The sequence below is a fragment of the Phalaenopsis equestris genome, unplaced genomic scaffold (assembly GCF_001263595.1).
Source record: "Phalaenopsis equestris unplaced genomic scaffold, ASM126359v1 Scaffold000151, whole genome shotgun sequence".
Taxonomy (NCBI): Eukaryota; Viridiplantae; Streptophyta; class Magnoliopsida; order Asparagales; family Orchidaceae; genus Phalaenopsis; species Phalaenopsis equestris.
This window is the reverse complement of record NW_018164593.1, coordinates 793,029-808,081: the sequence shown is the minus strand read 5'-3', so window position 1 is coordinate 808,081 and position 15,053 is coordinate 793,029. Positions and strand designations below refer to the sequence as shown.

Sequence of the window (15,053 nt, the reverse complement as noted above, 5' to 3'; positions counted from 1 at the left end):
GCCCTTCAAACAACAACATAAAAAGCTTATTTTTCGGAAACAATATACCAAAGAAGGCATCGACGGCCAGGTCCCAATCAAGATAGTCCTCAATATGAAAATGTCCCTCAAAGTAAGGGATGCCAATCTTTACTTTACAATCATGGTAAACACAATCAGCTTGTGGGTGAGCACGATTTGGAGTTTTGTGGACTAGATTATCTCCATCAGAGTTAAAATCCGAAAAGTGGGTGTGTCAAAGATAAAACGTCTCTTCATCGGAGCTAACTGGAGGATCAAATTGTTGGGCTTGCTTACAATCATGATTCAATGGCGTGGGTGCCACGACAGCCAACATGATTGTCAGATTTGCAATACCTTCATTTTTTATGGACGGAAGTTACTGCCACACCTTGTTGACTGAGAATTGAGACTCAGTGGTTAAAACATCTAACTTTCATTCAAGACCAGTTTGAACTTTACGAAAGGTGTCCCAACTCACCATCACACATCGAAATGTTGCATGCATCCACCATGGCTAGATCTGATACCAAGTTGGTCTAGTACTTGGTAATCAACTGCAAGCAATGGAAAATAGGAATATGCCAAAAGGAATGAAGAAGCATAAAATCTTCTTCATGACTAAGAAAACATAAACATGAAAATAGAGAGGTAGGTTAATAGACCATTGTTCCCTAACCAAGATTGTGGTCTCTGCTCCTAATTACCACATAACTAAACACGGTTCATTAATATAAATGAAAATAGAGAAATTAATAAAGTAGGCTAGCTAATTACGATGCTAGGAACAAATAGAATATTTAGGTTTAAATAATTGCATCACAAACACATTCTGTTGAGATTTGTATTTAATTTATGGTCATATTTATAAATAAAGGAAGTTTAGGGATTTATTTGTAAAAATATTATAAAGCTATATATAAGTCTAAGTTATTAATGAAATGAGAAATTTTTTTCAGAACAATTAATTATTTATGATATCAGAGCCCTAACCCTAGCCATCATTAGTCGTCGGTGGTGCTCAATCCAACGAGGATCGATTTACAAAGACCCAAAACTCCTATTTTTCTCTTCCTTCTGCTTCGTCCTCACGAAGCAACCGCAGCTAGAGCTAACTGGGACGGTATGGCGTGCGTGCAACCTCAGATACAGTTGCAATTGGAGCTAACTAGGATGGCCACGATGGGATTGCAGCGTGAAACCACAGATCCAATCGCTATTAGACTTAACTAGGACGACAACGATGGGATCGCGATGTGAGCCCTCACTACAGTCGCGATTAGAGCTAATTGGGAAGGCAACGACGGGATCAACGTGAACTATCGCAATACAGTCGCAATTAGAGCTAACTAGGGAGGTCAGGACTTGATCGCAAACCTGAAAGGAAGGCCACGAAGCAATCACTGACGTGATCGCGACGTACAGACGTGAAGAATCAAATTTGAGTGTGATCTAGATTCGGTTCCTTATGATTGACGATGTCAGTAGATGAGGATACTTTAGGAAGTAAAGAATTGGAGCTTATGATGAAGATAGATTCTTAAGTTTTGAAGGTCTTGGACCACACATGCCTTACTTTACACCTGGCTACTCAACTCAATGGTTCCATCGATTGCCCCATCATTGGAGAGTTGGAGTCTCGACAACACGTGCTTCGAAAGCGATTGCCCCATCATTTCATTGGAGAGTTGGAGTCTCGACAACACGTGCTTCGAAAGCAGGTGAATATAGATCTCCCTCTCGTAGATCTGAAACTTGATGGACCGACCATGTATATGAGTTGGTCAGCCGAATCAAGATTGCTCTAGTAGGGAAGAGACTAGAGGGAAATGTGACGAAGTTCGAGCTAAAGAGTGAAAGTGCTAAAGGGAATGAGTGGAGAACCACACATGCCTTACTTTACACCTGGCTTCTCAACTCAATGGTTCCATCGATTGCCCCATCATTAGATGACATTCAATAGGTGAGGGACATATGGGCGAAGCTGAAGAAAATTTATGTTAGAATTGAGAACTAAATGAAAGTGTTCCAGATTCAACATGAGATAGAGACTGTGATACAGGGTGATATATAGATTCAGGGGGTACTCCATCGATCTGGAGCGGTTTTACATATGAGGATTACACAATTTTTGACTCATCTAAACCCTACCTTTGATCAAAGGAGAACATTCCTCTTAACCCAGATGATGATCCCTTCACTAGATGAGGCCATCGCCGTGATGATATAGGAGAGTCGCATGCGGCTAAACTCCGAGACGAGTGGACTTGCAGGTACGCGATAAACATTGGTTGCCTCGAGCTCAGGTTTCATCTTCTCTTAGACACCTCAAATAAAAGCAGTGGCTAATCTTCTGAAGAGTTTACCTTGAATCATCAAGTACAATGCGGCTTTGATTTTGAAGCACCTCGGGTCAATAATATCATCCAATAACTTTGTCTCGAGGTAAAGGATGTACGAATCCATTCGGCTCTTGGTTTGTTCAGTCTCCATCTCCATGGCTTCGGGTTCCTTAATTGTCGGTCAGATTAACCGTTGTGCTTGGATGGGATGCCGACGACTTGATTTTCCTCCCGACCCACATGTTTGATTTGAAAGTAAGCAAATTTCATGATCTCCTTCCGAGATTTGCTGAGGTACATGTCCATCATTTCGTCTCTGGCCTCAAATTTTCTATTCACTTGATTTACCAGCAACAATGAGTTTGATTTTAACAGAATATATCGGGCACCCATCTCATACGCGAGGCATAGAACGACGACTAAAGCTTCGTACTCCGCCTGATTGTTGGTAACCTCGAACTCCATGACGATCGAATGGTAGATATGATCTCTCGTCGGGCTGCTCAGAGCAAATATGATCCCTGCGCTTGCTGGTTTGGAGGGTCTATCGAAATGAAAAACTCACGTTCGTTCATCTATGACGACTTCGCTTGGCTTGTATGTTTTGAAAAAGCTTGCCAAGAAGTCCTCAATTGCTTGTGTTTTAATTGTCGTCTGGGGTATATAGTAGATGTCAAGCTCACTAAGTTCCACCGTCCATTTGAGAAGTCGACCAAAATGTTTTGACTGTGTGAGGACCACTTTGAGCGGATGATCGATGATGACCCGGATCAAATGCATTTGGAAATAAAGTCGAAGCCTGCGAGCATAAATAATTAGAGCAAAAAATAACTTCTCCATGATGGGATGTCAGATTTCGATGCCTCTGAGGACCCAACTGGTGTGGTATATTGGGAACTGCTTTCTCAGCTCCTCTCTAACAAGCATAGAGCTAACGGCTTCGGGTCCGACGCATAGGTACAGCAAGAGTTCCTCATCTAGTCTTGGACTCTGGAGAAGTGGTGAAGATGCCAGGAACTTTTTTAAGCTTTCGAATGCTAGCTCGCATTCATCCAACCAATTAAATCATCTGGTTTTCCTTAGTGTTCAGAAGAATGTCGCACATTCCCGATCTAGAGATAAAACGACTGATGCCAGCTATCTTACTAGTTAATTTTTATACCTCTTTAGTGTTGCATGGGTAATGCATGTCCAATAAAGCTTGGGATTTTTCATGATTAGTTTTCATGCCTTCGAGAGTTAAGAGATAATAAAAAAATTTCCCAATTGACGTCCCGAAAGGGCATTTCTGTGAATTAAGTTTCATTTTATTTCCTAAGAGTTAGAAAAAATGTCACACATTTGTCACCCGATCTAGAGATAAAACAATTTAAGTCTGCAATCCGACCAGTAAATTTTTGTACCTCTTTAGTGGTGCATGAGGAATGCATGTCCAAAAAAGCTTGGGCTTTTTCTGGATTAATTTTTATGTCTTCGAGAGTTAAAAAGATAATCGAGAAATTTTCTAGTTGACGCCCCAAAAGTTTATTTATGTGAATTAAGTTTCATGTTATAATTCCTAAGTTTGAAAGGTTTCTTGTAAGTCACTAATGTACTGTTCAGTCGACTAACTCTTAACTAACACATCATCAAAATACACTTCAACATTTTTTTCTATTTTTGATTATAAAATATTACATTCATAAGATGTCGGTACGTAACCCAAACATTCTTAAGCCCAAAGAGCATTACATTATAATAATAGACACCCTCACTGGTTATGAAAGACTTCTTCTTTGAATATGTCATGTGCATCTTTATCTAGTGGTAGCCGGAGAAGCCATCCAAGAAGCTCATAACCGTGTACCCGACTGCTGCATCAACCAACGTGTCGATCTTCAATAATGGGTAGCTGCCTTTTCGACAAGCGGTGTTGAGATTCGTGAAATCCACACACATTCTCCACTTGTCATTGGCCTTTTACACCATCACGACATAGGAGACCAAGGTTAGGTAATGGACCTGACGGATGTAACTGGCCTCCTTCAGTTTCATCACCTCCTCGCAAATTGGTTCAACCAGAGCTCTATCTGATGACTGACTCTTTTGTTTCATAGGTCGTAAGGTCGGGTTGATGTTCAACCGTTGGCAAGTGATGTCGATCGAAATTCCACGCATTTTAGGTGTTGTCCAGGAGAAAACGTCACGATGCTCGTAGAGGGTCTGTACCAACAAACATTTATACCCTGCATCAAAATGTTCATTTATTAGAAAAAAATTGACCAGGATCTTCAGCAGATGCAACGATTTCGAGGGTGGTTGTACTGGTTTAGAGACCCCCTTCCCATCGAATCTGGATGTCAAGCGACTCCTGCTCCATGTTAGCGACCCCTCAAAGGCGACAGCTCTGAGATTGCTCAAGGTTCCTGCAAATTGTGATGATCTTCCCGTCATTGGGGAATTTTACTGCTACATGATATGTGGAGGTAACCACCCGGTAACTATTCAGCAAAGGACGGTCGAAAATGGCGTTGTACATGGATGAGGATTCTACCACCAAGAAGTTTTTTGTGCTTGTAAATTGCTTGTCTTCTTCACCCTAGGAGACACCTAGAGTGATAATGTCAAAGCCGAAGAGTAAGCCGATTGGCCCAGTTAACCAATCGATTTTGAGCTCGATCTTCTCGAACACCGTTTTGAACATGTTCACAACAATCCAGGTCGACCAAGAAACTACCTAGCTGGTAGTTGTTGATCAAGAGGGTAATGACGATAGTGTCATTGTACGGATTTCCCTTCTGGGATAAATCAGCGTCGGTAAAGACAATGGGGGGATGGCTATGCTTCTAGGAGGAAGCAATTGTGAACACCTCATCCGATCAGAATCTTTTCTAACTGGCCCGACGAGATGATTCTCCGCCTCCTTCAAAGATGGTCAAGGTTACCCCAACGATATGTATAGCATTCATGTGGACATGTTCATCTGACGACTACTCCATCGGAGCTTTGCCCTATTGACGTGTGTCAACTCCGACAGCGATGAACTCTTTGAGTTTTTTTTCCCTAAGCATCGACTGAACTTTGGAGACGACGACACTCCTCCATGTCATGGTCTTGGTCTCGAAGGTAATCATTATACTTGTTGGAATTCCGGAGAGAAGCTCCTGTTTTCATCAGTGGAACCTTCTTAAAATATTTCTTGTTCTGAATGGCCTCCATAAGCTCGGTCATTCAGATCCTTAGGGGTCTTTTGTGCTTCATGGTGTGGTTGTCCTTTGTAATGAGACGGCCTCTAGTGAGAGTATTGGGTTTGAAGCCAGTTATTTTTGTCTCTGTTGCAGTCCCGAGTATGCCAATCGTTCTCATAGAAAAAGCGACGGAAGGATGTTTTTTATTCGTAGTTTTTTTACTGTCATCTTGCGATGCCCTCTTCTTCGAATGACGTTCGAAAGTCTCCATTAGGCAATGGGAGAAATTGATAACACCTTCCTCGACGATAATATGGATGATGGTCATCTCCAACAACTCCGCCAAAGACTTTAGCTCGCACAAGCCCAAGCTATATTTGAATCGCTTCATCCAAACTCCTTGCGTCAAAGTGGTTTGTCCGATCAGTGGTTGCACCTCCAACATCTCCTTCATGAAATGGTTGATATAAGAACGAAGACTCTCATTCTCTCCTTGCTTGATCTAAAAAAGGGCTTGTTACTTCTTCAGAGGTTTCCAGGTACTGGCAAAGTGCGCCACAAACAGCTTCTTGCACTTTATAAAAGAGTGGATCACTCCCATCAACAAGGCATTGAACCACATAAGAGCATACTCCCTTCGCGTGGTAAGGAACAACCTACACTTGTAACGCATCGGTGATCCTCAGCATACCCATTGCCGACTCAAAGGCAGCGATGTGGTAGACGGGGTCAGTCTGACCCTTATAAGATTGAGGTCGTGAGTTTTAAACTTCTCTGGATGTTTGGCCTCTAGGATTTATCGAGAGAAAGTGTTCTTTGGCGGTTGTTGCTGGGGTGCTTCATTGTATACGAGTTTATGTCCTTCCATCGGCGTGGACCCAAAACTATCAATGTACTGGGGTCTTCATGTCTTTTGGGTGCCTAGGCGACTCTTTAACCACAAAGCGTTTGTGGTTCCCCTGAGGTGGTTCCTCGAGATGTGGTTTCTCACGAGGTTCCCGTGATAAGAAAAGTCGTTGCTAGTCTTGTTGAATTATAGCATTTAGAATGGCAATCATCATTTGATCTTTTAGCTCCTAAATCTGCAGTTGCACAAGTTCCTTGGTGCACTCCATGGTAGCATTGTCTCTAAGTTGAGCTACTTCTTGGTTGTGTACTCTACTTCTTGTCTGGGCACGTCCATGCTCGAGGTTGAATCCTGACTTATCCTTTGGAACATACCTCGAAGGATAGAGCTTAGGAAATAAAAGAGAAAAAAGAAAGAGTGAGTATGGAGTACAAAATAAACAGTGCAGAGAAGAAGATCTGTCTATTTATTCGTAAAATGGTCCTTATTTATAATCATAGAGAAGCCTTGATACAATTACATGCTTACCCCCACTTCAATGGGGGCTTTGCAAGTCATTATTCTTATTAATTTTGCCCATTACTTTATTAGAGCGTTACAGATCAATATTAACCCCTTTTGCACCTTTCATAATTATAAGTACTACTGGAGACTTTCAGTATTTATAACTGATATTGAGACTCTTTCACATCCATAACTAATATTAGCACATTTTCATATCAATTATTGATATTGCCACTCTCTAAGCCTCACGATCGTCAGGTCATTAGATCCGTTGACTTAACTAGTTTGTGTCAGTTATTTGACCTTCATTCTGAGAAACTGAGCGGCTTTGAGAGTGGCAAGCGGTCGACCTTGAGAGGATCGGTGTAGAAATCCATTGTTGGCCTATGTGGTTCTTTGGTAGTGGAAAAGGCTTCTTAGCCGATCGGCCATTAAATCCGTCGACTTAACTAGTTTGTGTCAGTTATTTGACTTTTATTCTGAGAAACTGAACGGCTTTGAGAGTGGCAATCGGTCGACCTTAAGAGGATCGGTGTAGAAATCCATTGTTGGCCTGGGTGGCTCTTTGGTAGTGGAAAAGGCTTCTTAGCCGATCGGCCATTCTTTCATTAGCTAATGATCTTCAGTAGATCGGCTTCACAGATTCCCGTAGCTTCTCATCAGATTATTAAATTTTATCTTTTCTCTTCTAATCAAGACCGTTTGATCTCCTCAAGATTCTTTTTGATAATTTTCCTGGTTATACATAATATCCAACAAAGTTCCACAAAAACACAAGAAAAACCAAAAAAACACTTGCAATTAGGATATCTCCCATGAAACTCAACCAAATCAAGCAAGGCCATGATCATTATAAAGCCAAGCCTCAGAGCTTAAAAACAGTGAAAAAAATCTCCACTAACCATCAATCACAGATTAATATATTCAAGGAACAAGAGAAAGTAAAAGCACATCTAAGCTCACCTAAAAACAGCTCAATTCGGCATCTTTCTTGCATCACTTCACCTAATCTAATGCTCCTGGCCGTAGATTGGAGAGTGATCAAAGGGTTCATTTTTAAAAATCTGAAGGCAGAGATCCAAATGAAGGGACCTTGCTGCAATCAAAAACTTCCACGAGTCGTCTTTCGCGCAGCTTCTTAGTATCTAATCCCCTTCTATTCGATATCGTCTCTCATCGATCTCCGGCATCTCTTTCTCTCTCCACTTTTCTGCATCTTATACATTAATCGTGATATATCCCATGGCGGCTGAAGAAATTCAGGTTCCAGTAGTTGAGGAACAGGTCGCAAATCCAGCGCCGGTGAACCCAACCATCGAGACGGAGGTTCCCCCCGCCTCAAAGGAGAAGAAGCCAACGAAGCCTCGCAAACCACGCGCTCCCGCAACCCATCCGCCTTATATTAAGGCAATCCACATTTCGTTGTGCAATTGCCTTTTAGGTTCCCCTTTCATCTGATTTAATGAGTTCTTCATTTGGGTAAACCCTAGATGATTCAAGAGGCAATCATTTCTTTGAAGGAGAAGACAGGCTCCAGTCAGTATGCGATCACCAAATTCATCGAGGAGAACCACAAGGACCACATCCCCCCAAACTTCAAGAAGCTCCTTCTCTTCCATCTCCGCAAGCTCACATCCACCGGAAAGCTTATCAAGGTGAAGAACTCCTACAAAATCCCCGCTGCCGCAGCTAAGATAACGAAAACCAAGGCAACTTCTAAGCCGAAGCCCAAGGTTTCTGTAGCCAAACCAAAGGCAAAATCATTGGTTAAGCTGAAATCCATGGCGGTGGTGAAGCCAAATACGAAGCCCCCTTTCTCCGCCAAGCACAGGACTAAGCTGGCGGATACAAAGCCAAAGAGGAAGTCGGTTGGCAAACTGAAACCAGTGGCTAAGGTTGCGAAGCCGAAAACTGTGACTGCACGTCCGGCCAAGGCAGCGAAGACTTCGCAGAAAGATGCACCGGGGAAGAAGAAGATGGCTCCGGCGGCGAAGGCATTGGAGAGGGGGAAGAGGGTTAAGCCGCCTGCGAAGAAGACGAAGTGAGGGCGATCTCTAACTTTCGTGCTAAGTGGCAATGAATGTAAGATGTAAGGCTTAAGTTAGGGTAGATTATTAATGAAAATTATGTAGTATGTTAATAATAAATAATATTTTTATTGAATTATCTACACTAAACTTGTTTTATATATATATTGAAGGTTGGTATAAGATTTTTTTTTTATATAGTATGATAACCTCGATCTGAACTTAGGAAGTCGGACAAAAATTCATAATGAAAAGTGAGTAGGGCTGTCAATTTGGTTCGTTGTTCGTGAATAACTCATGTTCAGCTCATTCATTAAGCCTAACGAGCCGAACACGATCAAATTTTTAAGCTCGAAATGAAAACGAGCCGAACCTTAATATTTTTATTGAATTATCTACACTAAACTTCTGGAGCAAAAAAATATTACATCACGTAGAGTAACGTGCGTAGTCAATGAAATCACGTCACGACACCCAACGCGACAAAGAAAAAAAACGGCGCAGTAACACGGGGAATATTCTCCCTGTGTTATTCATTTGTTATTGTGTGTTATTTATGTGTTATTGTGTCATGAGAATATTCTTGGTGTTATAATAACACAATAACACATCAATAACACATGAATAACACGGGGGAGAATATTTCCCGTATTACTGCGCCGCTTTTTACTCTATCGGGAATATTCCTAGTGTGATTCAGGTGTATTGGATTAATGATATTCTTTTCCCAACCTTAAAAAATCATAATTATATTTTAATATTGGGTAGATATGAAGGTTGGTATAAGATTTTATTTTTGATATAGTATTTATTATTTGAAAACATGATAATTAAGGATGTGAATTTCTTGGAAATGAAATAAAAAATAAAATTATCTTTACTGTATTTATACATCATTTACTAACTCTAACAAATTCAGTATCTATCATCATTTACTTAATATTTATATTATAATATTATTCACTATTATTTTAATGCATTTTGTCTTACTATTTATGACCTCAATGCGCTATAAATGGAGATGCCTCATATGTGTTGGTGCATCTCACATATAAAAAATAAAGTAAAAGTGGGAGAGAGGATGGTGGACCTTAGGCTTTTAGTTATAGAAGACATAAGATCTTGTAATTGAGTTAAAAAATGAATGGATGAGGTGTTCTAGCCAAAAAATAAAGACAATAATAACTACAATAGTGTTTCCATTTGTTACACCCCGGCCCTGATAGCTTAGAGCTAAACAAGTCAGAAGTTACGGTCAAATGGTATTAACATTTAAATAGTTGTACTCATATTCATACCTTTCAATTTTGAAAAACAACCACTAATAATCCACAAACACAATACACATAACATCAAAACATTCAAAAATAGTAACAATTTGTAGACATCTGCAAACACAATACACATAACATCTAAACATTCAAAAATAGTAACAATTTGTAGACATCTGAAGCCAAAATATAACTAAAATAAATAGTGCATGAAAATGATAATCATAATATCTAGTAGCAGTTGTACTACTCTTGTAAACTAAAGCCCTTGTGTCAGACATATCAACCTACAGTTTTTTTTCCCAGAAAGAGAATTAAATTTAACAGTAAATTTGACTTAGTGATCAATTATAATTTTAATATGCATTAAATTTATATGACAAATGCTATATATAAATGTTTAAAAGCAAATGCAGTTCATTACTTTATATAATTTTAAGCTTTCACTTTAAATCTATCCCTCCTAGTTTCAATTTAAGCATTTACTCTTTTTAGCCTCTTTAAGAGTCATAAAAAAATCAATGTCATACCCGAAATCTATCATAGAAAATTGTACTCGTAGGTATCCTAAAAAATTTTCACTCGAATGTACATTTTTTTTTAATCGTGCACGGGTACATCGCATTCCCTGAGAGTATCATCTCGGGGTAATCTTATTTACTTAAACTTTTACATTTCATTTCCTTTAAGATTACATACTTTTAAAGACAATGAGAAATCATTTTTTACCCTTATTTATGTCCATAAACTATTAAGCTTACAAAATTCATAAAATTATAAAAATAATTGTCTTAAGTATTAAGGAAATTTTTTATTTAATAAACTTTAATTTAATACGTATAAGAAAATAATTACTCGCCTGTTTAAAAACCTCTCAAAAGCTTATTCTTCCACATACCTCTTTTGACCATCACCTCTATTAAAATGAATGTGAATATTTTTAGATAAGAATCCTATTACTAAAAGTAATGACTAAAATATTGTTAATTTACTCAATTAATAAATGAAAAACATATATATTTACCTCCACTTATCTCTTTTCTTCTCTTTATGAAATCCACCATCAAAATACTTAATCTTTTGAATATAACTTCTTAAATCTCTGATTCATATCATAATATTAACATCATATAAATAACACACACGTTTTAAAGTCATTAATTAAATTAATAAAAATCCTAACCTATCTTAAAATCTTTCGATTGCACGAAATTCTTCCTTTTTTCCTCGCAGTGGAAATTCACGTCACCCTGCTCACCTAAAATTTAGGACTACTAGTTTCAATCATGATTCAAGTAATTTTCTATCAACACTTATTTAATTAAACTCATACTCACACACAGACATACATATATATGTGTATCTATTTATATAACAAGATATTACATACATACATATATATATATGTGTATCTATTTATATAACAAGATATTTTTTAACTTATTTAAAAAAACTTAAATATACTTTTATATTTTCGGTCAGCTGCCCTAACTTCACGCACAACTCCAAGATCTCGCCACTCTACTACCTTCGGTCACGGCTCAGCCTAGCGTCACAAGTACAAGCCTTTTCCTCCCCTCAACAAAGTTGTAACTCCATTGCTTCGTATGTTGCAATGCAGGAAGCCACCGCCTCCTCCTCCGATTTAGAATGGGGCTCGACTTCAACACAGCATGCAGAGTTCGATACCGCACGCATGAGCCTTCCTCTAAGCGAGCATAGCATCGAGCTGCTCGACTTCCTCCCATGCGCACGAGACTCCTCCTCCTTTGACTCGGGCTCGGCTTCAAATCAACGCATAAACAGTATTCTCCTTCTCTCTCGAAAGAGCCGCAGACTTTATTCTTCCTTCTCTTCGCTTGCAACAACTTTTTCCTCTTCTTATCCATCTTCTTTGAGTCTTGTTTGATATCATATCACTCTCCCAACAACAATTATCTTTGGCCTGAAAGCTTTATGACCAAGGAGGACGAGCTTGTTAGCCAAGACTTTAACAATTACAATATGTAGATAAAATACTACATTATATCAAAGAAACTATCATCAACCTTCATGTCTGTGTTGATCAAGATAAGTGGAAGCTGATAAATAAGAAGCACTAAGTTTTACTCATCTATAACTAACAGAACAAATATTGCCTTCATCATTCTCAATGAAAATGCCACACTATGCATGATAAAGGCAATATCAGATATGCATAAGAAGTCATTTGTTGTTAATAAGATATATCATATACTCAATAGTCTTAGTCTTTTATGTTTGAAGAAGCAAATGTGTTGAGCATATCAACAAATTGAATTTGATCACAAGTCAATTAAGTTTTGTAGATATCAATTTTGATGGCAAAATTTATGCCTTGGGTGTACTTTTGTATCATCCTAAAAACTAAAATAGTGTAGCAACGGTGGTGACCAACTATTAATAATGAAATAAACATGAGAAATACATGAGAAATGATATCGAAGGCCTAATCATTAGTGAAAATATCTGATGGAACCCTTTTTTTTGCTTTGAATATTCATAATAGAAATAAGTTTCAAAATAAAAATAATTATTAAGATAGTAACTAAACAAGTATTAAAATAAAAACAAAAAAAATATATAATAATAGAAATTTAAAATAAAAACAAAAAAAATATATAATAATAGAAACACATCTTGAGATAATTTCGGTGAATACTAACATTATGAAAAGCTAAAATATATGATGAAACATACACAAAAAAGTAGGAATAAAGGCAAAAATTGTCGCCTAACTAGGGTTTTGCAATCACCATCAATTCAATTCAGTCTTCTTATCAAGATCGCCTGATCACATTCTTTCGGCCACAATGGCTTGACTATGATCGCCCTAATCATTATTGTCATATTAAAATCTTCTGCTACAATCACTTGACTATGATGCCCCAATCATCGTTATTTGATTATAATTTTCTGACAACATCGCCATCAAACTAAAATCACCTAACTAAACAATAGCTCAATAGCTCTTTGTCTATCATCAACCATATGTCATTGATACAAACATTGAACAAACATTGACGCTAACATACTATATCGCCTGCTATCATCAATAACACTAGCAAACACTATCACCAGAAAATGTGATATATATTGTTACACCAAGTCCGGCTTTCGTCATTAAAATTAGTATTTATGGTTGAATGAATCCCACCTACCGAAGTAGCTGAATTGAACATGCCTATCGAAGTGACTAAATCGAGCTCACCTACTAGTGCGATCGTTGTCATCTTCCTCGAAGGGACAACCTATTAATGTCACCACCCGACACTTGGGACTTGTTCCTTTCATCCATGTATCAAAGATGACCACCGTACCGACAATATCTGACATACGACCAACTATACCTGATATCCAAGTCACAATCTTTTATCAAGACACTGGGGAAAAAACAACATAATGGGGAGGGAAAAGAACCCTTTGCGCTCATTTTCTCGCCACAGATTCTCACTTGTTTTCTTCTCATTTTCGAAGATTCTTTTACATCTTCGTTATTTCTCTAATCCTATAACAAAGAAAATATCCGGAGAGTTGCCTCTCTCTGATTTATCAAATAACAAAATTTAATATATTTTTTAAATTTCTCTCAAAATATTTTCATGGATGTGTCTCTGTCACTCTCTGTACAGTCTGAGGTCCTTATTAAATTATACGAACTCACAAATGATACGGGACCCTGCTAAAATGATTTCAGAACATAAATATATATATTTTTCCTCTTCTATTACTTCAATTTTTATCTCATTATTAATTAAGAAAACAGGTCAACTCAAACCTAATAGCCGCCAAACCCAATTCTTCTAACCCTAAGCACTCCGAACGAGTTGGCGAAGCCCTGGATATTGAAGATAAGCAGACGGCCAATCGAACAATCCCTTGCCGCCACGTGTCGATTCCCATTTCGCTTAGTTCTCAGGCCGAGCTGGTTATGCTGGAGAGCGATTCCAAAGAATCATCGCAGAGGCAAAGAAGAAGAGCCGATAAGAAGAGTTCAGTTGATTTGAGCACCACCGCGACAAAGGAGAAAGCTGTTCATGGCGGCGGTGGCGGCTTCTTCAGTGGCGGCATCGCTTGGCGGAGCTGGTCTTCCGGCGGCGGGCTTTTTTGTTCCTGGAATCCCCTCTTTCCTCCTCCTCCCGTACCGTCGCCGCTCTTTCGCCGCTCCCCTTCAATTATCCGGTAATGTTTGTTTCTTGTTTCTGACTACTACTGATAGTTGATTTTAATGTCATGTTTGGGATTTTTATAAATGATGTTTGCCAACCGCGCTACAGTAACTTATGCTGGTTTTTTTAGTCATTTGTTTTTGAAGTACTTGTGGTTGTTTGTAAGAAAATAATGAATTTTGTTAGATTTTGGTATTTGATTAGATGCGAGTAAAATTCAATTTAAATTTTCAGTGACTTTTTAGATGTTAAGAGTATCTATCAAATTGAATGTATTTGATTTAGTGTTGTTATAATTAGAGATGTCAGCATTTTTGAAGATTTACAGCAAATTCATTCAGCGGTATTTTTAAATGGGGTGTGCGCATGGAACCATGGTTATCTTTGTCAATGAGGGACCAGGCAAATGTTTAAAAGGGTATTAAAATCTTATCGTTGGGCTTAATAATCCTACAGAGCTATATAATAAAGTAGTTGGAAACTCTAAAATCTTAGAATTTTGATTAATAATATGCTGTTAAAACATAGTTGAAAACTTGTCCTTTGTAGTTTACATCTTAGTAAATGATATGCCATGAACAAATTTTCATTATTCGGCATGAATCTCGAGGCATAGCACGGATTTAGAAGCAACCTGTTGAGCAAAAATGTTCAAACTTTGATTAAGAGTCAACCAGACTCAAATTTCAGCAAACTTATAGTCAAACT

The 15,053-nt window shown here is 38.4% G+C and overlaps 2 protein-coding genes across 2 annotated transcripts; both read left to right on the top strand.

The window, feature by feature from the left end:
* Positions 1 to 7,698: 7,698 nt before the first annotated feature.
* On the top strand, positions 7,699 to 8,769 carry LOC110021900 (histone H1-like; the record flags this gene model as incomplete). Its single annotated transcript, XM_020720608.1, is given in 2 exon segments — positions 7,699 to 8,267; positions 8,351 to 8,769. Coding segments are annotated over 2 exon segments (584 nt in total), but the record flags the coding sequence as incomplete, so codon positions are not given.
* Positions 8,770 to 11,773: 3,004 nt separating this feature from the next.
* On the top strand, positions 11,774 to 14,358 carry LOC110021886 (the record flags this gene model as incomplete). Its single annotated transcript, XM_020720590.1, is given in 2 exon segments — positions 11,774 to 12,061; positions 13,943 to 14,358. Coding segments are annotated over 2 exon segments (704 nt in total), but the record flags the coding sequence as incomplete, so codon positions are not given.
* Positions 14,359 to 15,053: the final 695 nt, after the last annotated feature.